The sequence below is a fragment of the Mesoplodon densirostris genome, chromosome 15, assembly GCF_025265405.1.
Source record: "Mesoplodon densirostris isolate mMesDen1 chromosome 15, mMesDen1 primary haplotype, whole genome shotgun sequence".
Classification (NCBI taxonomy): domain Eukaryota; kingdom Metazoa; phylum Chordata; class Mammalia; order Artiodactyla; family Ziphiidae; genus Mesoplodon; species Mesoplodon densirostris.
In genome coordinates, this window is record NC_082675.1 from 26,204,188 (window position 1) to 26,230,958 (window position 26,771).

A 26,771-nucleotide genomic window follows, 5' to 3' on the forward strand; every position below is an offset into this window, starting at 1 on the left:
TACCCGAGGGGCACTCAACGTCAGGCCTCCACACTTTGGGATTTCACCCCCTGCCCAGGCTCCACCGCAAGAAGAGGCTCCATGAAACGCCTCTCGTAGCCTGTGCAAGGGGCAGTCAGAACCGTGCTGCCCACACAGGGACCACTACCTCAGTTGTAGATTCACCCTAGAGGCTGGAACGCAGGGGCCGGGTGGACTGGGTGACATGGGGAGGCTCCTTTCCCAAGAGCAGGAGCGGAGCCGGGAGCCGAGGCGGGATGGAATGTAGCGGGGAGGGATTGACAGAAGCCACAGGGCACCAGCATGTCCTTGGCCCAGCACCCACCAGTAGGAGGCAAGCTCTTGGCCAAGCGGCGGTGTCTCGCTTCCCCGTCATCTCCCAGCACCAGCCTTGAATGGAATCAGTGCTCTGAGGAGTCTAGTGTGGGCCCCGCTGAGGAAGCCCATGGGTATGTCAGCGTTCATGGGCTTTGCAATATGGAGTCCTGTCTCACAACTGCCTCACCCACACTGTGGTTCTCAGACTTCACCCTTTACTCATTCTGATGCAAGTGGTCCTGGGCACACTGAGAAACACTGAGGCAGGGTCACACAACAGCCCTAGGAGATAGGTTGGTTGCTATTGTCCCTGTTTTTCTGTTAAAGAAACTGGGCACAGGGCAGCTAAGGAACATGTTCAAGGTCACAGGTCCTAAGAAGTAGCCGCGGGCCTTAGTGGGGTCACCATGGTGATGGACAGGTTACAGGATCTAGGAAGGTGTGAGGAGGAGAATGGGATGAGCAGCACCCGCTCCACCCTGCTTCCTCTGCCCAGGCACCTCCTGCCTTCCACACCCACCCCTTCCCCAGACAGTGTCCTTTCAAATCTGCCAACTGCTTGTTCTCCAGACCCTCCTGTTAGTAAACTTTAGTTCCTGGGATGGACAAAAGCCATGTGTGGGCCTGGAGGTCAGGTGGGCAGGGCCCCAGTGGGGCTTCTGAGAGCTCTTCCTCCATAAAAAGTTTAAATTATGCTTTACAACTGCATTGATATAAAGATGAATATATTAATATTATATACTAAGACATTTTCTTTGACCTAAAAGTTCATTTATCTTTTCTGGCATTAAAACATTTTCTGGGAATTCCCTAGCGGTCCAGTGGTTAGGACTCTGTGTCTCCACTGCAGGGGGCATGGGTTTGATCCCTCATTGGGGAACTAAGATCTCACAAGCCACGTGGCGCAGCCAAAAAAAAAATTTTTTCCCCTGGGCTTCTAAGGTGGCAGAAAAATGACCCCCAAAGATGTCCAGGTCCTTGTCCCTGGAACTATGCTGTTAGATGACGTGGTGGAGGGGAATCGGGGCTGCAGGTGGGATTAAGGTTGCTCATCTGACTTTAAAACAGATTATCCTGGGGTCATCTGGGTGGCCCAAGGTCATCACAAGGGTCTTTTCGGTCCTGGCTTTGAAGGTGGGAGGGGCCATGAGCCAAGGGGTAGGGCAGTTAGAAGCTGAAAAAGGAGGGAGAACGTTCTCCCCTAGAGCCCCCAGAAAGGAAGGCACCCTGATGACTCTTGAACTATCCCATTGAGACCTTACGGGCTTCTGATCTCCAGACCTGTAGATATTAAATGTGTGTGAGTTTGTGGCCATTGGAAGCTAACCGTCCCTAAAAGTGTCGTGGGCCCTGGGCAGTGTGGGCTCGCATCCCTGTTCTGCTGCTAACCGTCTGTTGACTGCGCAAGTTGCCTAACTTCTGGACACCGCCCCGTCTACACAGCCACCACAGGTAGAGACCTGCCGCAATGGCCGGGATACAGGCCGCAGGTGCGCTTGCCCTGCGGGTGGGGCCGCCGGCGCGCGCAGCGGGCCGCCAGGGGGCAGCAGAGGCCGGCCCCGCCCGCCTGGGCCCGACTGCGCCTGCGCGGCGCCCGTGGCGGCCGGACGGGAAGTGGGCGGGGTCGGCTGCAGCGGCTAGAGGGCGCCGGGCGGCCGAGTGGCAGGTGAGCACCGTGGGGACCCGGGGTGCCGCGGGGCGCTGACGGCGCCCGGGGAGGCTCCGGCGGCGGCGCCCGGGGTGCAGGGGCGGGTTGGGGAGCTGGGGAGGCCGAGATGGGGAGCCGCGAGGGGCTGGGAGCCGAGTGGGGGCTGAAGAGCGGGGGCGGCAGCCGGGACCCGGGGAGCCCGGGGCAGGCCTGGGGGCTGCGCGCCCAGGGTGCAGCGGTGGGGTTTGGGCCCGCGGGGGTGTGGCCGAGCCGGGGGGCCGAGGGCCGTGAAGTAGGATGCGGTGCTGAGGGTTGACGTGCCCCCAATGCTTGGGGTTCCTCCTTCCCCTCCGCCCCCACGGGAGCATCTGGCCGGGCCCCTGCGCAGACCCCTACCCCAGAAGCCCCCGCACCTTTGTCGGACTGCAGCTCTGCCCCAGCGCCTCCACCCCTGGCCTGCCCCAACCCGGCCCTCCCCCAAGCGTATTTAAGGTGTTTTAGTTAAAGCCAGTGCTTGGGCTACAGCAGCTTTAGCGAGACGCGTCTGAGATTGAACCTCCGGTAGGGAGGCCATGGCTCCAGCAGTGCAGCTGTGTGACTTCAGGCAAGCCCCTTAGCCTCTCTGTGCAACAGGGAGATATGGCAGCTGATTGTAGGGATTTTAGTGTAGGGCTTAACATAGTGGGGCCTAGTCAATGGTGATGGACTCCTCCGCGCAGCCTTCCGCTCAGCTGGACACATGTCTTGGGTGACACGTCTTGAGTGACACATCCTAATGACATTCCCTGGCGCGAGTTCTGTGGGTTAGCTGTGCTCCCACCATGGGAGATAGAACATGAAGCTCACTGCTGGCTTTTGTGCCATATCCGGCCTATTGTCACAGTTCACTCTTCCTCCTGCAACTGAGCTGGAAATGACAAAGGCGTGGGAAGACCCCACCTGATTCCGGCTTTGCCATTTCCTGCCTGTGTGGCCTCAGGTTGCTGACCTTCCCTGAGTCTGTTTCTTCATTGCAACCTGACTGAGTCCAACAGCGTGTACTCAGCATAGTTGTGAGAGGTAAACAGGATGCAGACCACTCTGCAAACCTCCACACGTTCATTCCTAGAATTCCTTTGTGATATGGCCTGAAGCCAGCCCTGCCCTTAGGACCTGTTTGCTGCCCACCACATTTAGTAGAGTGTCTTTGCTTCCTCTTTCAAGGCGCCAGGCCTCAGGCTGCACCTCCCAGCCCACACCATCCGCAGGGGGGTGTTGGGAGGAGGCCGACACCTTCCCTCTGCCCACACATGCCAGCAGCCGTGCACAAAGGGCCTTGCACGGAGGGCCGTGGTACAGCCGAGAGACCAGGTGTGGGAGTACAGCTTATAATCTTGTGAGAAGTCAAGCCTGTAAAAAGTGGCATTTGCACGACAATGTGAACGTGCTTAATGCAGCAGAACTGTACACTTAAAAGGGTAGAATGATAAATTGTATGTTATATATAGTTTACCATAAGTGTTTTAAAAAGAAAAAAATACATATGTGGGAAAGTATCTGGAAGGGTTTCTGCCATACTCTTCCCAGGGTTTGTTTATGAACGAAGGAATAAGGCTCTATACTTGCAGAAAAATGTTTAACTGTGAATAGATACTTTTGTAACAGTGATGCAGTTTCCCTTCCTAAAGATTGCTGTTTCTCTCTTCACTCCTGTTCTGAAATCAAACAGGACTTGACAAGTATCTTGTCCATACTGCCGAGAAAAACACAGTTGTACAAACACACATTGGTTGAGCTTTGAAGTCAAAACGGTTAAACTGGAGGATAATAAATATTCTAAACGGAAAAAAAAAAGAAAAATGGGCTTTTACAAGTCAGATGCGAGCAGAAGTGCTATAGAGCCGTGAAGACGGCTGTGCCCCAGGTGTGGGGATTTCAGCAGAGGCAGGGCCGGAGCTCTCAGGGCTGCACCTCTCAGGGCTGCACCTGGGCGATGGGCGGAGAAATGAAAGAGGGGCCTGGGAGTGGCCAGCCCCAGGGTCGGCGGCCCATGAGGGGTGGGCGGGGTTTCATCCAGTTAGCAGCCGGGCTCTGCAGTCCCACCTTGGCCTGACTGGGACCCTGGCTGTGTAACTTGGCCCTTTGACTGACGCCTCGCCTGAAAGGTGAGGGTAATAACGCGGGGTATTGGGGGGGGCGGTGTAAGAAGAGATGGCAGGGGAAGTGCGCTCAGAGGGTGGCGGCCCTGCAGTCCCCTGGCGGGTATTAGCCGCAGCACCGTTATTCCTCCTGATGAGCAGTGCAGAGGGGCGTCATTCCAGGAGCTGGAGGACCTGGCCTCGGGCCACATTTGGCCAGACCAGTGGAGCAGGTGGCAGTGGGGGCTGGCAGCCCAGTGTCCCTCTCACGCCCCTCCCAGGTCCTCATGCAGCAGTCTCCCCCCCACCCCCACCCCAGCCTCTCACCAGCTCCCTGGTCAGGCCCAGCCCCGCCGCATCCCGCCATCCCACTGCCTGCCTGCTGGCCTCCATCCTTCTTGACCGGCTCCTCAGTTGGTCCTGGGAGAGCTCAGGGCTATGGTCCTGCCCTTGCCCCTCCTGACCCTCCCAGGGCTGCCTCTAGGCCCCTTTGGGCAGGAATTTCTCCCTCCTGCTGTCATCTTGGGCCCCGGGCGCATATCAGCTGGGGTAGGTCACAGATCCAGGAGCTGGTTGAGAAGAAGATGGCAAGGAAGGAAGTTACTCTTGTCCCTTACCCCAGCTGGCCCCAGAGAAGGAAGCCATGTCCCAGGTCATTTCCTGGCCCTTTGCTCTGCCAGGCTATGCGAAAACAAGCCTGGTAGGTCCTGGTGATGCCCACCTGTCAGCAAAGCCGGGGCTGGGCCAGGCCATGAGAGTAGCAGCCCGCAACCCTCAGGTGCAGTCATGCCTGGGCATGGGGCGGTGGGCACAGGAGCACAGCGGAGACCAGGCCTTGGTGCTGCAGAGGGGAGGGGCTCCCAACCCCCAGAGAAACAGACTCAGGGGATTCGGGTACAGGCCCAAGGAACAGCATCCCAAGGCTGGGAGGCAAGAAGGAGGCCCCTGCATCCCAAAAAAACCCCACCACCATCAGCAAGGTTGAAGGTGAAGGGCCTGAATTCGGTGCTTTGCTTTCGGCTGTGGGCCCTCCCATGCGCCCTGGGAGGTCAGTGAACACCATTTGACCCTAATCACATATCTGATGAGCATGCTTTGGGCCACCAGCGATTTCAGGGCCTCGTATTTGTTTGGACTCAGAATTGCAGGGGAGCTGGGGCCAGTGTTGCCTGGGGCAGCTCTGCATCACTCACATTTCTCTCCTCTATGCGACAGGCCAGAGCATTTCACAGGCAGAAGAGGCAGCTTGGCCTCTTTCCCTGCCCAAGGATGTCCGAGCTTCCTGGGAAGTTCACGCCACCTTCCACCTTCCTGTTGTTTATCGTTGGCTCAGGCCGGCCTGGCTACCTCCTCCCTGCCCTTACCACCCCCACGGTGCCCGGCCTGGCCCCCCATCTCACAGTCTCGGACCCTTGTGTTTATAACGCAGTGTCTAGCTTGCTCTCACCTGATTGTTCTTTATCTTACGTCCTTCATTTGTTTCCCTGTTTGTTTTTTGCGCCCTGGAGCTGTGTTGTGTCACTCACTTGTGAGCAGACAGGAGGGATGGCCATGAGTGGGAGCCTGTCCCCAGAACCTTCCATCACAAGCGCCCCAGTTTCTGTGTTATTCATGTGTGTCTACTTCAAGAAATTAACTTCCAATTCTCCTCGCTGGTAGATGAGAGAGGTTTTGTGTTTCTTTCTTTCTTTGGCCGTGCCACGTGGCTTGTGGGATCTTAGTTCCCTGACCAGGGGTCGAACCCAGGCCCCAGCAGTGAAAGCGCCGACTCCTAACCACTGGACTTTCAGGGAATTCCCTGTTTCTTAATTCACCTCCCTTTAAGCTTCACCCTTTGCCCTCCAGACCCTCCACTGATGACACATCTTGCTTCCCCTTCCCCCTCGCCCCCATGCCTGCTTGTCTGCTGTGTCCCATCTCTGTTCTTCCAGGAGACTTGTGCTGACTTAGGAGCTCTGATCCTCAGTGGGCAGTGAGCCCCCTGTATCCCCCATCCTCCAGCCCATTTGAAGCCCAGGACGGTTGGGGTGTTTGTGGACGTGGACAAACCTTTTAATCTCAGGAGACCTGGGACTCCTCCTGAGAGGACTTATAAGGCTTGACCATGTCCCAAAGGCCCTGACTCTCCTGGGTTAACCCTCTGCTTCCCTCCTGCCCACACGCCCTCTGTACGATGTCCCTGCCACCGTGCCGTCAGGTAGCCCTGCCCCCCTCTGGGCATGACTTCCAGGCTCCCAGGCCCAGTGGCATCACCTCCTCACCTCCCTGCTGCCCGGGTCCGGGGTCAGGTGGAACCCCTGCTCTGGCCGTGTCCACCTGCCTGCATGGCCTGGCCCTGGGTCCCTCTCCTGCCTGCCTCTGGCCACACCGGCCGTCCTCTGCCAGGAACATGCCTTCCTTCTCCTTCAGGACATCCCTCTGCCCCGGGCTCTGTCTCCTGAAGCCACTTCTCTGGGCTCCCCCAGGTCCCCTCTCAGGGTTGTCCCTCGCACGTGGGCCCCGGAACTGTGTGTGAGGCCCGGTAGCCCCGCCTTTCTGCCTGGAGCCCCGGGCTTGGTGCGGCGCCTGCCCCTCGATGCTTCAAGAGGAAGCAAAGAAAGTGAGGCACTCAGCGCTGTAGGGAGCCAGCCGGTCGACTGTATTCTTGCCAACCCTCACGTCTCTCCCTAGAATGAAGACCAGCGACCCGGCAGCAGCCCCCCAGGATGCTCTGGGCATGGCCTCGGGAACCCCACAGCAGAACAGCCAGAAGGCAGAGGAGAACCCCAGCTTCCTGGATGTGCTCCTCCGCGACTTCCCAGCCCCGCTGGGCCCGGAGAGCCCTTTGCCATGGAAGGTCCCAGGGACAATGCTGAGCCAGGAGGAGGTGGAAGGCGAGCTGGCTGAGCTGGCCACGGGCTTCCTGAGCAGCAGGTGAGCGGTGTGGGTGCCGGGACAGGGGCCCAGGATGGAAGGGGGAGGGGAGCACAGGGCACGACCCTGACCCTGGCTGCCTTCACCCCCTGCCTTCCGCTCCTGTTGACTACGGTCTGCGCAGAACTCCCCTACCAGCCCCATGGGTTTCCCAGGGCTGCCACCACCAAGCGCCACAGACCATGCAGCTTAGAGCAATAGAAGTGCCCCGTCTCATTGTCCTGGGGGCCGGAAGTCAGGGCCGCTCCAGGCCTTCCTCTTAGCTTCTGGTGTCGCCTGGTCCTGAGTGTGCCCTGGCCTGTAGACACATCACCCCAGACTGGCTGTTGTTGTCACCAGGCATCCTCCTTGTCTGTCTGTGTCTCTCATCTTCTTGTAAGGACACCAGTCCTATTGGATTAGGGGCCCTGCTCCTGTGTGACCTCATCTTATACCTGCCAAGACCCTAATCCCAAACTAGGTCACGTCCTGAGCCATTGGGTTAGGACTTTAGGGGACCTTTCCGGGGGACACAGTTCAACCCCTGATGGGTGCTAGCAGTAGGTCCCATTTCTATCCGGTCTTGCAGTCAGGGAGGCAGAGGCTAAGAGACTGGCCTGAGGCCTGGCGGTCCCCTGGCCACCAAGACCTGAGAGCTGGTGGCACTGTCCCCGTTTCACAGGCCGTGAAGACAATGTTCAGAGAGGGACACGACCAGCTTGGCAGGTGTTGAGGGAGCCGTGCGCCACCAGCAGCCACAAGGGAGGCTTGTGGGTGAGGGCTGGTGGGTCATTCGTCCCCTGTGAACCTCATCCCTCCCCAGGGGCTGCACCCACCAGCCCTAGTCACTGGGTTACCCCTTGTGCTGGGACATGCCCCGGCCTCTGCGGTGGTGTTCCGTGTCCCCGAGTGCTCTTTCTTCATGGCAGGTAGGCCCCACCCTCTCGCACCGCCGGGGCACCTGCTTGGTGGGATCCGAGGCCCCGTAACAGTCAGCAATAGGAACGTAAAGGCTGCGGGCCCGCTCCAGGGCCGCGTCCATGGAGCTCGGGGGAAATGCCGGTGACCTGTCCCTCGGTGTGGTGTGTGCAGAGGGCGATGCGGGCTGCTTTGTTTTGCTTTGGGAAAATATTTCAGAGGCAGGTGCCGTAAAGCAGATCAATGGAGCCGAGTGGGCCTGGGGCCTGACGAGGCCACATTGGCGGTCTGGGTGCTGGATGTGGGAGAGACAAGGGGCTGGGAGCGCAGAGGAGGGAGGGCCTGGTGCCCACCAGGCACCACAGTGGCACTTGGGGGGCAGAAAGAACGTTGAGGGGCCCTGAATCCCCAGCAGCCACTGGGCAGGGCTGGTGCCCCTGCCAGGCATGAGGAGGGCGAGAGGACCTTCTTGCGGGCAGGGCCTTGGGGGGTGAGTTTAGTTATGGGGGAGGGCGGGTGCCTCAAGTTTCCCCCTCAAGTAGGGGGAAACTCTCAAGGTGGAGCAGGGCTCCTCAAGGCCGAGCAGCGGGCGAGGCTGCGGGCGTGGGGAGAGTGCCAGGCCCTGAGCACAGGGGGTGAATGAGCTCCCGTTAATTAGCAGATGACATAGCAGGCCTGAGACTATCGGTGATTGGCAAGAGGCCAGGGTTCACAGCCCCAGACCCTGAGGCTGGCAGGGGTGGTGCAGGTGGGCTCCCATGGCCCCTATAGACCCCCACGAATCCACCTTGAAGGATTTTTTTTTTCTTTTGGTTCCGCCGCACGGCTTGCGGATCTTAGTTCCCTGACCAGGAATCGAACCTGGGCCCTCGGCAGTGCAAGCGCAGTCTTAACTAGCCAGGGAATTCCCAACCTTGAAGGATGTTAAAACGTGGTATTTTAAAGTCTCATATTTTCCAGCCATTTTAACGGATTTATTTTTGTCCTTCCCTAGTATTTCTTTACAGATGTCACACGTGTCACACGTCTACATACGTCTGGCGGTCGGGGCCCCTACATGCATGTCCCAGCAGCTCGTGTGCAGGCTCTTGGCTATCCAGGCCCGAGTGTGTTGGTCAGCGGGGTTTTTCGGGTTGTAAATGGAATCCTGCGTGAGACTGTCCAGGAGTCAGGTCACGAGGTCGGGACTGTGGTGATTTACCTCCAGTCCTCCCCTTGTGGTCAGCGGTCACCTCTCAGGTCCCTAAGTGGTGCGTCCCTGACACTGTAGCCACTGATGTGCGTTTTCATTTCTGCTTCTAGACTGGAGGCTCCTTGGAAACCCCGAGGTGGCCAGATAAGAGCAGTTCTTATTTCTTGGGTACCTGGTCCCAGTCTCCGAGGCATCGCTGTTATCTTTAGGGGCCTCAGGGCGCAGGGCAGGACCCCTGGATGAGTTGGGAGGGCGGCCAGGAAGCCAGGCTGGGGCCCACATCCAGGCATTGTCCGCTCCCCGTGGCCGGAAGCCGCCTCACTGCCCCCAGCGCCGGGAGCAGAGGTGTACTTCTCCCCGCCCTGAAAAAGGAAAGCCCAGAGGCTGGCAGGAAATCCCCACACGGCAGAGGAACACACTTCTCATGCTTTGGCTGGTTGTTTTTCTTTTTTTTTTCTTAATTAATTAACTTTTTTTTTTTTTTTTTTTTTTTTTGCGGTACGCGGGCCTCTCACTGCTGTGGCCTCTCCCGCTGTGGAGCACAGGCCCCGGATGCACAGGCTCAGCGGCCATGGCCCACGGGCCCAGCCGCTCCGCGGCATGTGGGATCCTCCCGGACTGGGGCACAAACCCGCGTCCCCTGCATCGGCAGGCAGACTCTCAACCACTGCGCCACCAGGGAAGCCTAACTTATTTTTATTTTTGGCTGTTTTGGGTCTTTGTTGCTGCGCGCGGGCTTTGTCTAGTTCCGGCAAGCAGGGGCTACTCTTCGTTGTGGTGCTGGGGCTTCTCATTGTGGTTGCTTCTCTTGTTGCGGAGCATGGGCTCTAGGCATGTGGGCTTCAGTAGTTGTGGCACGTGGGCTCAGTAGTTGTGGTTCACAGGCTCTAGAGCACAGGCTCAGTAGTTGTGGCGCACGGGCTTAGTTGCTCTGCGGCATGTGGGATCTTCCCGGGCCAGGGCTCGAACCTGTGTCCCCTGCATTGGCAGGTGGATTCTTAACCACTGTGCCACCAGGGAAGTCCATGGCTGTTTGTTTTTTAAAGGCAGGTCCAGAGGCTGCTCCCCTGAGTCACTATCTCATTTTAAAAAATGACAGATTCATCCCAGTAGGTCCCTAAGGCCATCTGTAGACACACACCGGGACGCCCAGAGGGATGTGCCCACCCACCTGGCCCAGCCTTCGGGGACAGGTCAGGATGCAGGATGAGTCCTAGAGGCTGCAGAGACAGCTGGGGGATGGAGCCACCCCTTATACTTGGGGAGCTAGGGGTCTTTGTGGCTGGAGTGGGCCCCCGAGGCTGGGGGCTAGGCGGGCAGGCCCTGGAGCCTGTGGAAAGAATTTCCTATAGTGCTTCCCACTGGCCTCGGTCTCTCCACCCCGTGACCTCCCGGAGCTGCCTAGTGTCCCTCTTGTCCCGTACTGGAAGCTTCCCATCCCCCTTGTTTGCTTTCCCGCTCCTGCCTGCACTGACCCTCAGCTCTGCTCTGCGCAGGCTGTCTGACCTTGGTAGCAGCCAGAGAGGTCTTGCTTCCCAGACTCGGCCCCAGGTGGCACCCCTGGGGTCACCCCACTTCTCCAGCTGCTCCGGCGCTCTCTGCCCCACCCCTTTCATCCACCCAGACCACGTGCCCACTGGCCACAGGCCTCTTGACCTCAGTGGAACCTGAGACTCACTGCGGACCCACCCGGTCCCCTGCCCAATGCCTGCTCTGTCCCCTCCCATCCACTGCCAGGCCCACCCTCCAAGATGAGGCCAGGAGGTCTAAAAAAGCCCAATTGCAAGACGGGGATAAAGATGCAGAACTACTAGAGAATGGACTTGAGGACACGGGGAGGGGGAAGGGTAAGCTGGGACAAAGTGAGAGAGCGGCATGGATATATATACACTACCAAACGTAAAATAGATAGCTAGTGGGAAGCAGCCGCATAGCACAGGGAGATCAGCTCGGTGCTTTGTGACCGACTGGAGGGGTGGGATTGGGAGGGTGAGAGGGAGGGAGACGCAAGAGGGAAGAGATGGGGACATATGTATATGTATAGCTGATTCACTTTGTTATAAAGCAGAAGCTGACACACCACTGTAAAGCAATTATACTCCAATAAAGATGTTAAAAAATGCAGTGTATGCAAAGTGCAATAAAGCAAAGCACAATAATCAAAGTGCAAAAAAATTAAATAAAAAAATAAAATAAAAATTAAAAAGCCCAATTGGATCATATCATGTCTCTCTTCGAGCCACACCAAGGTCATGCTGCCTCCCCAGGTTCCCCTTCACCAGCTGTCCCAACAGCCTGCCTTGCCCTGGGACGCCCTGGGCTGCACACAGCCTGATCTTCCAGACACTGCCCATGGGTCCCACGCTCCCTGGATTCCTTTCCTGGGGCGTACGTGACAGAGCACCACGGGCTGGGCAGCTTAAACAACAGAACCCTATTGTCTCAGGATTCTGGAGGCTGGAGGTCCCAGAGCAGGATGTCGGCTGGGCTGGTCCCTCTGGCGGTTGCTGGCGGTCCTCGGCTATAGGCTCAGCTCACCAGTCTTCACCTTCACAGGGCATCTTCCTGTGGGTCTCTGTCTGAAGTTCCCCTTTCGATAAGGACACCAGCATTACTGCATTAGGGGCCCAGTCTACTCCAGTGGGACCTCATTTTAACTCATTGTATCTGCAGCGACCCCGTTTCCAAGTAAGGTCACATTCTGAAGCACTGGGGGTTAGAACTGTAACATACACATTTTGGGAGACACAGTTCAACTTATAGGACTCCCCAACCCCCAAGGGTCCCCAGCTGGTATTGGGGACCAGAAGCTGGTATAAGGCTGGACGTCAGGCAGTTTGGCCTGGCCACTGAGGCCAGCAGAGAGGCAGCTCGCACATCTGTGACTCCCCCTCCCCACCAGCCCCAGTGAGGGCCCCGTAAATGGTACTGCGTGGATGGCCGTCCAGCTGCACGAGAACCAGAGGCCGACCTGCCTGTTGTGGGTGCACGTGGAGTGTGAGTGGTCACCGCTACCTCTGGAAGGGCCTCCGGGAGCAGAAAGGGGCTGGGGGTCTCTGCCTGGAGTGTGGGGCAGGCTCTGGGGTGCTGGCTTCTGCTGAGGAGCCAGCCCCTCACTCCGGGTTCGTGCCCCCAGGAGCGCTCCGCCACCACTTGCTGCCTGCCTGGCCCACGAGGCAGTTACCCAGCTGCTGCAGACGGACCTTTCTGAGTTCAGGAAGTTGCTGGAGCAGGAGGAGGAGGAGGCCCCTGTGACCCGTGAGTCTCCCTCTTGGGGCCCTGGGCTTATTGGGCAACACTCTCCAGCCAGATGGGGGCCAGACTGCAGGGGAGCATCAGGGCTCACCTGGCCCCCCTTTCATTTCCCATTTTGCTGGCGGACAGGGAGGTTGTGGGCAGCGCTGGGCTCATGTGCTTACGACAGGGTGGCAGACCCCAGACGCGGGGAGAGACCTCCCCAGCTTGGAGCCAGCGGGGTGAGCGCTGCAGCCCGGGAGACAAACAGCCATGTCCCGGGTCACACAGGAGGAGCCCGAGTTGCCATCGGGCCTCACCCACACGCTCTTCCACTTCAACGGGTGACAAGTGGGTGGTGATGCGGGAGCCGGTCCCGGGGTCCAGTGGTAGAAAACCCAGAGCTTGGGCCGTGTCTCAGCTGATCCAGGTTGGGACCCTTGTCAGGTGGAGACTCGAGGGTCCCTGAGAGCCTGGGGAGGCTCCACAGAGGCCTGTGTCCTGTTCCTGGGACAGCAGTCAGCGGCCAGAGGAGCCCAGGATGGGAATGAGCCTCGGATCAGGCAGGGCCCTTGTTTTGCAGGCCTTTCTGTCCCTTTCCTAGTAGTTCCTTCCAACTGTATTCCACCCAAAAGTCGGTTCACGTTGGACCGGAACTGCAGAGAGCGAGGGCCTGTGGGCCAGGCCCTGGTAGAGTGTTGGGTGAGCCCCGCCTGAGCAGGGTCTCAGTTCCTCCACACCTGCTGGAGAAGATGCGGGACTGTGGGCCAGCTGGGATGCAGAGAAGCAGGGTGGGTCCTGGGGTCCAGCCCTGGGGTGGGGGTGGGCGGGGGCAGTCGGAGCCTCAGCAGATTTCCCCTCCTTTGCCATTTCTTATTGGACTGTGTTGCTTTATTATTGTTTGTTTTTTAATTGAGACATAATTGACTTGTAACTGTAATTTAAGTGCACAATGTGTCGATTCGGTCCATTTATGCATTGCAGATGGTTACCTGACACCTCCACCACTCACATAATTACTATCCAGCTATGTCCCTTTAAACTTGGCATTAATGCCACATGGAGGGCAGAGCCAGGAGGGGGGGGACACACGTGGCCTCGCCCCCCACCCTGTTCTCTGGCTCCCCGCCCCGGCTGCGTTCCAGCCCAGCCCAGCCCAGCCCAGCCCAGCTCCGAATTCCTGCCCTGAGGCTGTGCGGGTGACAAGACCGCCTTTGTCCTCTGCAGAGCCTGCTGCCCACAAAGGGGCGCCCTGCCAGCCCTGCCCACGTCCAGCGGGAAGTCAGCGCCACCTGCTGGCGGGAAGGAACTGCGCAGCTGACACCCTAGAGCCAGGCCTGGGGGCCCTGCCGGCTGGGGAAGGGGAAGGACATCTCGGCCGGCCCTGCCCTCCAAGCAGGCCTGGGCCTGCTGCCCTCAACAGCTCACCCCTGTCATGGGAGTAGAACACAGTCAAATCAGTCTGTCTATCGAAGCCATTCTTGCAAAACTGGCATCACTCAGGTGTTATAATAATCACTGCCCTGGGACTTCCCTGGTGGTCCAGTGGTAAAGTATCTGCCTTCCAATGTAGGGGACGCAGGTTCGATCCCTGGTCGGGGAACTAAGATCCCAAATGCCGCGGGGCAACTAAACCCATGCGCCACAACTACTGAGCTCATGCGCCTCAGTGAGAGGGCCCGCGTGCCGCAAACTACAGAGCCCACACACCCTGGAGCCCATGCACCACAACTAGAGAGAAGCCTGCGCACCGCAACAGAAGATCCCGCATGCCACAACTAAGACCCAACACAGATAAAAATTAATTAATTTTTTTAAAAAAGAATCAACTCCTGAGGGCGGAGGTGTGACTGAGACCTCTGTGTGGCCGGGCAGGTGGAGCCTCCAGCCGCCCCGCCCTGCCCCAGCAAGCAGTTCCCTTGAGCGGCCTCAGGAGTCTGTGGGCCGAGGTCCTCCTTCCTGTCCTCAAGGGGAGGGGATTAGGCCCCATTCTCGAAGGGAGAAGTAGCAAAGCATTTATGGATGAATTTTAAAACCAGCTCCTGGTTATAGTGGAATATGGGAAAAGCACAAAAAAGTGTCCTTAAGGAAAAGCCTCAGCCGCGGACCCAGCCCGGTGGATGCCCACTGCTGACCTCATGGGGTTTATGCCTTTCCCGCCTCTTATCTTCTGGGTCCAGGCGGGTCGAAGGCTTTTCACGTTCTCATGATCAAACCATATGTGTAATTTCCTCTCTTTTTTTCACATTTTTTCTTAATATCAAATTTTTTTAATGTCGTGACATGAGCATCTCATATGCTTGCAAAGTCTATTTCTGTTTCACTCTTTAACTTTTTAAAAATAAACTCAGGTAACCATAGCCTTGCGTGCGGTTGTGAGAAATAACAGTGAGGGACCCCCTGCATCTTTATCGTGTTGTCCCCAATGGTAACATCTCGAAAACTAGTGAAATATCACGACTAGGATCATGATGTAATCTCATCCCACAAGGATGTCATGTTACCTTTATGGCTACCATAATACCCCCTCCCCACCCTAACCCCTGACAGCCTCCCATCTCTATAATCTTGTCGTTTCAAGTATGCGTATAAATGGAATCACATGGGATTGGCTCTTTTCACTGAGTGTGGTTCCCTGAGATTCGCCCAGGTCTGTGTGTGTCAGTAGCTCTTTCCTTCCTTCCTGTGAGCACTGTTTGGGGTGCGATGTTTGGGAGTTTATCGTTCACCTGTTAAAGGATGTCTGCGCTGATTCCAGCTTTTGGCTGTTGCAGATAACACTTCTGGGACCACCGGGCGCATGTCTCATGTGAACTAATCTCCATTTCTCTGGGATTCGAGCCCCAGGGTGCAATTGCTGGACCGAATGGCAGTTACGTGTTTAGTTGTGAAAAATAGCAGCTTAATTCGTCGCCGGGAGAACAGACCATAATTTACTCTGTTGTTGGGTGTATATTATTTCTAATTAATGCACAATTATAAATGATTCTGTACTTGTTCTTAAATTATCTTTGCATATCCAGCTCTTTCCTTGGGGTGGGCTCCCGTGAGGGGTGTGGCCTCGCCATGTTGAGGTGGGGAGGTGCTCCTTGTGTGTGTTGCCAAACCAGACATTTCTCATGCTGATGACACGGGCTGTCTGCGCAGTTTCTTAGGCTGCTGTGCTCAGGAGGCCCTGGGTGGCAACGGGCTACAGGGGCCACGGGAAGCGGGTGGAGAGTGGGGAGCCCCCGAGGGCCTGCGGTGGCGCTTCCCTAACAGCCCCCTGTCCTGCCCCTTAGTGCTGGACGCTGCGGGCCTGGCACGGAGCCTCTTTGACCGGCTCTGGGAAGTGTGCAGCCAGTGGCAGAAGCAGATGCCCGTGGCTGCCAGGGTCCCGCAGCGGCAGTGGCTGGTCTCCGTGCACGCCATCCGCAATGCCCGCCGCAGGATGGAGGACCGGCACGTGTGCCTCCCTGCCTTCAACCTGCTCTTTGGCCTATCGGTGAGTGCTCTGCCTGGGTGGGGAGGGCCGGGAGGGAAGTGGGAGGTTGCAAGGTCGGGGGAGGACCCTGGGTGCCGAGCGGGGCTGCCGGCTGGAGCCGAGACAGGAGGGATGACCACGGCTGCCGTCAGGGGGCCAGGTCCCAGCGCTCCTGGGCCTGGGCAGCCCCCAGCCCCTGGCTTTCCCGGCTGAGGGCCTAAGGAACGGGAGGCCCCAGCACCACATGCACCTGGACCCCTGCTTGCTGAGCCTGCTCTCCCCACCCACGGGGAGCCACCTGGCGCCTCTCCCCTCATCCCATGCTCCCCCCAGCTGGGCCCAGAGCAGAAGTTGAGGCTCCCGAGGGTCATCCTCTCCCAGACCCCCCGACGTAGCCTGTCCAGTGGTGGAAACCGTGCTGTCCTGCCACACCCTGTCCCAGAAGTGCCCATCTCCACCCCCAGACCAGAGTCTCTGGCTAGGTTGCGGCCTCAGTCAGGCCCAGGGCTGGCAGGACTGTGACCCCCACCACACTCCCCCCCCAGGACTCTGTGGACCGTGCCTACTTTGCCGTGTTCGATGGGCATGGAGGGGTGGATGCTGCAAGGTACGCATCTGTGCACGTGCACGCTGTCGCTGCCCACCGACCAGAGCTGCCCACTGACCCCGCGGGGGCCCTGCAAGCAGCCTTCCGCTGCACCGATGAGATGTTCCTTTGGAAAGCCAGGAGAGAGGTGAGAACCGCGGTGGGGCCAGAGGGGCCAGGCCTCGCAGAGGGAAGGAAGCTGAAGTGGCTGGTGCTGGAAGAAGGCCCTTGCTCAGCCCTGCTGGCAGTTGTGTCCTTTCACTTGTGCCTGGAAGGGGGCTTGAATAGAAGCAGTGTGAGGCTGCCCCCACTCCAGCAGAGGGTGTGAGGGCCTCACGGGGAAGGGCAGCTTGTCTTAAAATGCACCCAGGCTTTCCTCCTAATCAGGTACAGTGGGATGACAGATGCAGAGGCATCTGCCTTATGGTTCCCAAGAGGAGACGCCACCCCACGCAGGGCCACACGGGGAGCACCAGGGTCAGCCAGGAGGCAGAGAGAGAGGAAAGCGTGGCCCTAAGGCTTCAGTGTGATCTCCGTAGGCAGGCAGGTCACAAGCTGAGGACCAGATAGTTTGAATAAGCCTGACAGGCTCTGGGCTACGGGGTGGTCCCCAGCCATCCAGGCCAGGGAGATGTTGGCCTGGCAAGGGACCCTGGCTGAGGATATGGGCTCAGACCACCTGGCTTGTGCAGAAAAGGCACGCTCCCTGGGGAGACATTTGCTCTCTTCAGGAATTAGCCCTGGGAGGGGTACTTTCTTCAGGATTCAGAAGGCCCTTGATTTGTCTAAACATTGTAAAGTACAGAAAACAAAACACAGCACCGATACAGGCAGACCTCAGATCTTGCGGGTTTGGTTCCAGAGCACCTCTGTAACGTGCATATTGGGATAAAGCAAGTCACATGAATGTTTTGGTTTCCCAGTGCAGATAAAAGCTATGTTTACACTGTACCCTCATCTATAAGCATGCAGCAGAATTACGTCTAAAACAACACACGTACCGTAAAAAACACCTTATTGCTAAAAAATGTTAGCCATCATCTGAGCCTTCGAGTCGTGATCTTTTTGCAGTAGGAACATCAAAGATGACTGATCACAGATCACCATGACAGAGAAGAATAATAATGAAAAAGTTTGAAATATCTCAGGAGTTACCAAAATGTGGCACAGAGACATGAAGTGAGCAAATGCTGTTGGAAAAATGGTGACAATAAACTTGCTCGAGGCAGGGTTGCCACAAACCTTCAATTTGTGAAAAACGCACCATCGGCGAAGGGCAATAACAGGAAGCAGCAACACGTCCACCTGATACTCCCCACCCCCCAAACACCTCCCCCGGGCAGGTCTCCCTAGGCTGCTGGTGTCAGCAGTTACCGCGATGAGGCGTTTGTTTCTGAAAGAAGAAAGGACGCATCCGGTCCCTCTGTGACCTTACTGCCCACTGAACCTCACCTTGGAACCTCAGGGGTCCTCCTAGCAGCGTGGATCCTAAGATCGTGTCCCTTTCTGAGATCGAGAAACAGGCCTAGAGAGCTCAGGCCTGGCCCCTTTGACAAGGCTGAGGAGACGTGGTGGGGGCAGGAGGCACTGTCATCAGATGCTCTGAGCACAGACCTCACCAGAATCAACAAGGCTGGATTTGAATCTAAACAGAAAACCTTCCAGGTCTAAGACTGTGAGGTGGGAGCCCCGCGAGCCGGGAGCTCAGGGCTGCTGCTCTAGTCAAGAAAGGAGTCTCTGAAGCAGAGCTGTTTAGTTTAGGCTGTGTTATTAAAAGCACCTTTGCCAAGACGTAATTAACATGTAAGAGACTCCACTTGTCCAAAGAGTACCGTCTGGTAGGTTTGGGCATGTGTCTATGCCCGTGTGCCCGTCACCATGGTAACAGATGTATTCATTACCCCCAAAGTTTCTTCTGTCTTTGGTCATCCCCGCCCCTGCCCCCCAGCTCCCCAGGCACCCACCTGTCTGCTTTCTGACACCGTGAAACGGCAGAGTCTGCTCTGCTGACTTGATGTAAATGCCCCTTTCCTGCTGCCTGCTCCCTGCGTGCATCAGTCTGTTCCTGTTTCCCACTGAGCGCTGTTCTGGGGTTGGTGTCTGGCCAGCGTGGGGCGTGTGCCTGTGGCGGGCTCGCCATCCTCACCCACGTGCGTCCTCTCCCTGCAGCGGCTGCAGAGCGGCACTACAGGGGTGTGCGCGCTTATCGCCGGGAACACCCTGCACGTGGCCTGGCTCGGGGACTCCCAGGTGGTCCTGGTGCAGCAGGGGCAGGTGGTGAAGCTGATGGAGCCACACAGACCTGAGCGGCAGGTAAGGGGCCCCCGGGCAGGCAGGTGGTCAGGGGGACTAGGATGTAAAGGGGCCCTGGACCATCTTCCCAGGAAACTCCTGGTGCTCCTCCAGGGCAGGGCTCCCTGCCTGACTCGAGTGGCTGGGGGTCCCTTAAAGCTTGGGGCTTTAGCTGCCAGGAATCCTGCGTGAGCCCTTCCTGTCACAGCAACATGGAGCCCAGAGCTGCGGGGGAGAGCTGGTCCCTCTGCCCAGCAGGCGGCGCAGTAAGTGGAGTTAACGGGCAGGGTCCTCTCCTGCAGACAGGTGGGGAGTGGTCAGGCACCTGGGCTGTGGGGGAGGAGGGCTTCAGGGAGGAGGTGGCGCTGAGTCGGAGCTGGAAGGGACCAGACTTGGGGCTGAGAGCTGCAGGGCATGGACAAGCTGCTGGGAGATGCGGAAATGAGAGGGAAGGAGGCAGAGCTGGATCCCAAGGCAGGTGTGGGCCCGGCAGGCCAGGCCTGGGGTCCAGGAGAGAGCAGGTTAAGCCAGGACCGGCCACTGAGGCACTCACGGCTGCTGCTCCTGGGGCAGGAGGCACTTTGTAAGGAATCTGGTGGCTTCTGGAATGATCAGACCAGCGGAGGGCAAGCTGAGGCCTGGGTCACAAAGATGCCACTGTAGTCGCCGGCCAGCTGTGGGGAGGACCTGCCTGTCAAGTCAGGAGGGACAGAGAAGAGGGAAGCCAGGCTTTGGGATGGGGAGCCAGAGAGGCCTTGGGCCTCTGAGAGGGTGGTGATGCCTTTGGTCTGAGGGCCGGGGAGCTCGGGGTGGGATGTTCCCTGGGAGTGCAGGGGCTGGTGGGACACCCTGTGAAGACTGGAGGGGCTGGGGATATGGGCCCGGGGGCCACGCGTGGAGCTGCAGGGTCTGCAGTGGGGAGGGTGTGGCAGGAGATTGGGCAAGTCCCATCAGAGGTAGGGGGGAAGCAGGAGAACGCAGCCCTGTGGCAGGGAGCATAGGAGGAACAGCCACCTGCCTGGGCGCGCACAGGTGAGCCACTCAGCCCCTCAGCCCTGGGCGAATGGGCAGGAGGTGGGGCCGGTGAGAGGAAGCAGTGGGCAGGGAGCCTTGCTGAGCCAAGCCGCTGGGAACCCACCCACCGGCCACCAGCTCTGGACTTGGCCTTGGGGAAGCTGTTTCGGGCAGGTGGGAAGGATGAGGTGAGAGGGCAGCCGAGGCGGTGGGTGTCCCAGGAGACAAGAGGTGAAGATAGGGGTGCCCCGAGCCCCAGGATGCCCCAGCCTTGTACCAGGTGAGGTAACAGAGGTGGGAGCCACAGGGGAGGGCACGGGGCAATGGGGTTTTGCTCCAGCACAGACACTGTGTTACCGCCCTTCAGGCAGCAGGCTCACGTCTGGGAAACCTCTCCTTCAGGGGAGTTTATAGGACCGAAACGGTTTTTAGGACTCGTGGCTAGACCAGGCCTCTGTGCTGTCCTCCTAACGCCTGGAGCACCGTCGTCCTCTGTGGAGCCGGACAGCGCCTGGATGGGGGTAGGGGTGGGATGAGAAGGACAAGAACGCAGGGGCACAGGGCTCGTCCAGGGCCTGGTTCAGGTTTCATCTAGCCCTGCAGAGTGGCCGCAGGTACACATGCTTGGTCCATTGAGGGAGGCACAGCATCCCCACCTGGACCCCGGGGCTCTGGCTCTTTCTGCTGCCGTGAGCATTTCCTGGACCCCAAAAGGCTGCTCGGGGACTGGCCATCTGTCTTCGTTGGCACCGTCACCTACTTAGCAATTCCTGCATCTTTGGGATAATTTAGGTGGTTCATCATTTCTCACTGCCTCACTAAGCCTTCCCTTGGGCGTTGATCAAAGCCACAGCTCCCAGTGCTGCCTTGGAACCAGCTGGTCTCCCCTTGGGCAGCGCGGGCATGCCATCGGCACACGCCGCCTACCCGGCCCACCCTGGCTGTCTCCGCAGGACGAGAAGGACCGCATCGAGGCACTGGGTGGCTTTGTGTCCCACATGGACTGCTGGAGGGTCAACGGGACCCTGGCTGTTTCCAGAGCCATCGGTAAGGAGGTGAGGGGGGTGGGAGGGGGCCCCAGGGCCCGGGAATGTGCTCACCGGGTGGTCTGGGAATGCAGCCTCACCTGCTCATCAGTCAGATTGCAAAAGGGCCCTGGTGAATCCAGAGCACAGGTGTAGCCACCTTGGAAACTTGTATCCTGCACAGATAATTGCAGCTTAAGTTATATTCATTAAAACAGTTTCTCAGAAAGATCTAGGAGGAAACCCTTGGCAGTTAGTGTATGTGCTAAAGGTAATTTTTAATGGACAGTCTATAAATGAGGCTCACCCTCCCCTACCCACCTTTCACGCCGATGATTCTTTTTTCTATCTTAAAAAAAAGTGAGAAAAACGGCACCCCCTCCCCCACCCTGTCTTCTCCTGTGGCTGCCAGGCCTTGGTCTGGGGCTCAGACCTCCTTCCAGGGCTGAGAAATCTCTCCCTTCCTGCTCCCCCACCACACCCTGAGATGTGGCCCTGGTCCCTCCAAGCGTCCTGAAATGTTTTGTGCTTCTTGACACACATGGTGCCTTCCTTACAGCTGGACCCCGGGAGGTGGCCCACATGGAGGCCAGGAGGGGTCAGGCTCCTTCCAAGGGGACCGGGACTGGAGAGAGGACCACTGGGCAGCTCCATGTCAGGGAGCAACATATCTGGCTCGTGCCCTGGGGAGAAGTGAACGTCAGGGCCACAGCGGGGGAGGAGGACCAGCGGGAAGCCCTCAGGGGAGGCCTGAGCAGGAGAGAAGCCCAGGGCAGGATCGGGCGGAGGCTGTGCCCTGTTCTCTCCTGGGATGGGGGATAGGAGAGGGTGCATGGGAGGCAGAGCCAGCCTCCCGACTCGGCCGAGGTGCCCGTTGGGTGCGCAGGGAGCCGCAGGGGCTGGGGAGGGCCAGGGCCACATCCGGACAGCATCCTCGGCCTGTGTCCCCTCTGAAGGGAGACAGCTCTTGTAGGGAGCTGCCCTTGGCCCTGCTGGGTTCTGACTCTGCCCGCGGGGACACAGGGCAAGTCTGTCGCATCGCCCTGCTCTGTTCCTTTGGAGCACTTGGCACCCTGTGAAGCTACTTTTCACCCTGTATTGGAGGCGGGGTGGCCACAGGCAGGCCGGGGCCTGGGGAGGGGACAGCAGCAGCGGCATGGCCTTCACGATTCTCTCCCATGCCCAGGGGACGTCTTCCAGAAGCCCTACGTGTCTGGGGAGGCAGACACGGCCTCGCGGGCGCTGACGGGCTCCGAGGACTACCTGCTGCTGGCCTGCGATGGCTTCTTCGACGTGGTCCCCCACCAGGAGGTGGCCGGCCTCGTGCGGAGCCACCTGGTCGGGCAGCAGGGCAGCGGGCTGCGCGTGGCTGAGGAGCTGGTGGCTGCTGCCCGGGAGCGGGGCTCCCACGACAACATCACGGTCATGGTGGTCTTCCTCCGGGACCCCCGAGACCTGCTGGAGCCAGAGACCGATGCTGTGCCGAGAAGCTAGGAGGTCCGGGCCCCCTGCCCCCGTGATCCTCCCCCGCGGATGCCTTAGGACACGGCAGGAGGTGGGCAGGTGACGCCACCCACGGCCTCTGGCCCTGCTTGCGTCACCCCATCCTGGTGGCTGCCAGGGGCATTGCCTGCTCACAGCAGACGGGGTGACAGTGGGATGGTGGGATGTCCAAGCGAAGTCCAAGAAGGAGACCTCACGGAGGAGAAGGGGCCCAGGAAGTGGCTCTGGGCCCCATCGGGCAGGGGTGGGACCAGAGGCTACAGGCTGCGGCCACAGCCAAACCAAAGACACGGGGCATGCTCGCAGGGTAGCAGGACTCTGTGTGTGGGACCTTCGGGCAGAACCAGGAGCCGCAGACATTTTCCAGTGCCCTGGGTGTCCAGCAAAGTTTTCCCATCTGCCCCTCACTGCCCATCACTGGGAGGGCTTGTATGGACCGATGTTCCTGTCTGGCCCTGGTGCCCAGCAGGTCCTGGCCAAGCCAAGTGGCTTCCCAAGTGGGGAGGGTGGCCTCATGGGGAAGGGGGGGTGCCAGGGGTCTGATCTGCAGTGCCCACCAGTGACCTCCCTGGTTCCTGCTCACCCCTCGTGCACCAGGGAGGGAACGCTCAGACAAAGACACGTGTGTCTTGTTGGTGGTTTTTTTTTTCCAGGGAAAGTCTAATTCAGAAGTAGTATTTCCGGTTTTGTCCTTGTTCTGTCAGTGTCAGTAGGACCCGTTGTGTCATAATAACTTAAGCAGAGCTCAGCACTTATTTTATTCCTTAGAAAACTTAAGAATTGCTTTTTTTTTTTTTTTTGAGAAACTTCTTTTGCAGTATTACTGGATTTTTTCTCCTAAATCAGGATTGAAACACACTTTTCCAGGTGGTGTAAATAAGCCATTCAAGTGCCTTAAACAGCTTTAGGCAAGGCTGGAACTGCCAGGCCTGTGTTGGGTTCCGATAGCACGTTTCAGTTTTTTCAAAAGCAGGATTTGTTTTGTTAGAATGTTATAATTTTGGCCAGAATTCTTCCCGGAAGAGTTCTTTCTGCCTTTGTGATGCGCCGATGAGAACGTGGGCTGGGCCTTGGGGCTCCAGAGTCAGGGTGACTGTGGCCCTGCCTCTCAAGTCTCTGACTGGACCCCAGGCTGAGGGACTGAGCTCCGCCAGTGGGCGGGTCCTTGCTGCTGTTTGGAATGTTCCAGAGGTCTTGTGTGTTGGTAGTTGAATTGGTTTCAACAGGAAACACACCTAAGGGGCTCTGCAAGGCCGAGGCAGCTTGAGGGTCTCCGGCTGTGTTTGGAGGCAGGGGGGATGCCACTGGGAGTCTGTCCTTTTCTGCCTGTGGGTGGCGGCCTCTGCTGCCTTGCTTTGCCCAAAGCCCACCTGCCTGCTGGCTCCCACTGAGTGGGTATAGGGTTGGAAGCGCAGGGCCGGGCAGGGGCTCCAGGCGGAGGTCAGGGCCCAGGGAGAGGGGTACCTAGTGGGAGGACCTGGGCTCCCTGTGGTGGGCAGGCTGCCACAGGCAGAGGCCGGCAGGTCTGGGAAGGGCAGTGGGTGGCTTAGCTGAGGCGTTAGAGGATGTCACTGAGGGGGCTTGGTGCCGGGTCCTTGGCTGCGGGGTCCCATGGAGGCGGTCAGAGCCCACCTGCAGTAGGAGGGCCCAGGACAGGCTGTGCAGGGCGCACCCTGATCCCGGCTGCACTGAGGGAGCCTCTGGCCCGGCCTCACCCAGGGAAGGGAGGGCGGTGAGAGCCCCTCCTAAGGCCAGTCCCCAGGAAGCAGGGGGACGCCACCTGCAGGCTCAGCGTTTCCCCCCGTCCCAGCAGGGATGAAGCCGCTGAGACCACGTGCTCAGGGGCTCCTGGTAGAAAGCATTTTTAGCATGGTCACAATTCAGAGAGCAGCTTTGGTGGCCCAGTGAGCAGATGTTGCTCTGGCTAACCTGAATGCCCTGCCTTCTGGGAGCCAGAGGCCCCCTCATCGGCCCCTCCCAGGACAGGGATCAGCCAGCCCTCAGGTTGGGGTGGGGGCCCGAGGGAGCCCTGCCTCGTGCAACACCTGGGCACTGAGCCATCCTCCCCTCTGGACTGGGCACCTTCAGCCTCTGCGAGTCCTGGCCCACTTCCTCTTCAGGTCACAGTCCCAAGAGGGCCACTAGCCAGGGACACTGGTCTGGAAACCTCGGTCGCCTCCTCAAGCCCCAGCTTTGTCACTCCGTCATTATCTTTGTGCATCCCTGGGCCTCAGTGTCCCCTCTGTACTGAGTCTGTTGCACTGAGTCTGTGCAGCTGCCACTGGAATTCTGGAGGTGCTGGGCAAACCGGGGCGTCTTGAGGTGATGCTGCCAGGGCTAAGGGTCCCTCCCCCTGCCAGCAGGGAGGGGTGATTAAGTATTATTAGTATCTATTCTTAACAGTAAGTGGGCTGGGGAAGAATCAAGCTACTGATGCCAGCGCCTTATATGGAAAACAAAAGCCAGAGCTATTGAGCCCTGCTTTTACAGGTGGGGCAGCTCCCAGGCAGCAGGGGTGGGGGAGGCCCAGGAGAGGGGCCAGCGCCAGTGCCGAAATCCCAGGGGGAAATACAGCCTCCCTGACCCAGCCCATCCTCAGCATCTAGGACTAGGAACTGGTGTGTTTCAGGGGGAAGAGCGACGGGGGACAGGCCTCACAGGAGAAGCACAGGCTGTCTGGGATCCTGGGTCACCTTCTAGGGACCCCTGTCCTCCTTGGGCCATCATGCGGCCCCCCCATTGCCCCTTCCCCTGCAGCTAGAGTTCTACCGTGGACTCAGGTGTCCTGGCCACGTCTGCAGTATTCAGAGGGTGGGGGTACAGCTGTGCTGCTCCTGAGCCTGACCCCGACCCGAGCCAAATGGAGACCAAGTGGGCCTTTGCAGAATGAGCTCTTGGGTTTGATTCTGGCTGCAGCCCCAAGCGGGCAGCCCTGGAGGCCTGCGCTCTTCCCCAAGGCTCCACAGCTTTGCCAAATGTACCTGCAGCCTTGCCGAGGGTTTATCCATGCACATCTTGGTGCGCTTCCTGGAAGTGGTGTTCTGTGCGAGGAGGTCTTGTTCCCAGACAGGGTGGCTGTTTCCCCATCCAAGGGACAAGTCCCAGGGGCCTCTGTGCTCGTGTCAATAAACCACAAGCTCTGAACCCCACCCCAGAGTCCCGAGTCTTGTCTCCTTCTCTGGCCTCCTCGCTCCTGGTCCCTGGTGACCAGGGTGTGTTTGGAAGCTGCTGGGGGATCATCTACCAATCTCGCAAAGTGAGCAGATGATTCGGGAGAGTGCTGCCGGCCTGGAGCCCCCCTGGCCCACCAGCCAGCCTGGTTCCCGTCCCTGGGAGTCCGCCAGCACTAGCAGCAGGAAAGCTGTTCACTGCGAGCCTCTTCCAGGGGTGACAAGAGGGGGGTCAGGGGACTTCCCTGGTGGTCCAGTGGTTAAGAATCCTCCTTCCAACGCAGGGGACATGGGTTCAATCCCTGGTTGGGAAAATAAGACCCCACATGCCGTGGGGCAACTAAGCCTACGCACTCTAGAGCCCGCGTACCACAACTAGAGAGAAGCCCGCGTGCTGCAACTAAGACCTGACGCAGCCAAAAATAAATACTTTTTTTTAGAAAAGTTGGGGGGGGGATCTGGCCCCTGGGGAGCCTGCAGGAGTCCTCAGAGGCCCAGGGACTCTGAGGATGGAGACCCTCCCCCATCACACTCAGACAGGAGGTCCCATGTGCTCTGGCCGAGCTCAGATCTCAAGGGAACGTGGGAAACATCAAAAATGCCTGCACGCGGGGACTGCTGAGCCACGGCGCCGAAATGCTGCCTGAACTCCCCAAGACAGGGGCAGGAGGTGGTGCTGGTGCTTTCAGGGGAGTTGGGCCAGCCAGCCAGGATGGCTTTGACACTGCCACCTCCACCCCTGACCCCGTGCTGAGCCTTTGTCCCCTGCGCCTGCATGCCCCCTCTCGCCTACTGTGGGCCTTGCGTGTTGCTCCGAAATCACCCCTGAGGGCTTTCAGTGCCCCTCTGGCTCCAGGTGGCTTGGGGCAGTGGTCTCCCACCCTCCGGCCCCGCAGCAAGGGAGGCAGCTTTATCTAGCTCCAGCCTGCCACCACAGGAGACTGGGGCTCCCAACCAGGCCCTGGGCCCCCCCAGCCCCACCTACTCACCTGTCTGTGTCCCCCTGCCTGCCCCCTCTGCCTCCTCCAAAGCTCCCAGCATAATCTGCCCGGCAGAACTTCATTCTTAAGTGTATGCTGTCTTGATTGTTCCCTAATAAGCTGCCCACGTGTCTGAATCTGCGCTGCAGGCAGATAGTGGCACCCCCACACTCACACACAGTCACACAGCTTGGAACCTGTGGGTGGGGCTGAGTGACCCCTGGTGCAGCTGGACCTTATTCACCTGCTGGACCTGGACCAGGACCAGGCCAGCGTGATAGCAGCTGGGAGTGAGGGCTGCAGCAGGGGATGAACCTGCACCCAGAGGCCAAGTCTGGCACAGACAGCTGAGGGCACAAGGTATGCCTTGGTGGGGCTGGGGGTGGGAGGGGACTGGGTCTCGTGCCCACCAGGTGGGG

The 26,771-nt window shown here is 58.7% G+C and overlaps 1 protein-coding gene across 1 annotated transcript; it reads left to right on the forward strand.

The window, feature by feature from the left end:
- Positions 1–1,926: 1,926 nt before the first annotated feature.
- Positions 1,927–25,344, forward strand: PPM1F (protein phosphatase, Mg2+/Mn2+ dependent 1F). The gene is made up of 8 exons (XM_060119146.1): positions 1,927–1,984; positions 6,754–6,996; positions 12,222–12,343; positions 15,601–15,803; positions 16,328–16,516; positions 18,538–18,681; positions 20,628–20,721; positions 21,886–25,344. Exons 2-8 carry the CDS (start codon positions 6,755–6,757, stop codon positions 22,191–22,193), a joined length of 1,302 nt encoding a protein of 433 aa, XP_059975129.1. The 5' UTR covers positions 1,927–1,984; position 6,754; the 3' UTR covers positions 22,194–25,344.
- The last annotated feature ends 1,427 nt before the right edge of the window (positions 25,345–26,771 follow it).

Coding starts and splice junctions, on each gene's coding strand:
- PPM1F (XM_060119146.1), top strand. CDS start 6,755: ATGAAGACCAGCGACCCGGCAGCAGCCCCCCAGGATGCTCTGGGCATG. Junction 15,804..16,327: donor ACCTGCTCTTTGGCCTATCG/GTGAGTGCTCTG, acceptor CTCCCCCCCCAG/GACTCTGTGGACCGTGCCTA. Junction 18,682..20,627: donor CACACAGACCTGAGCGGCAG/GTAAGGGGCCCC, acceptor CTGTCTCCGCAG/GACGAGAAGGACCGCATCGA.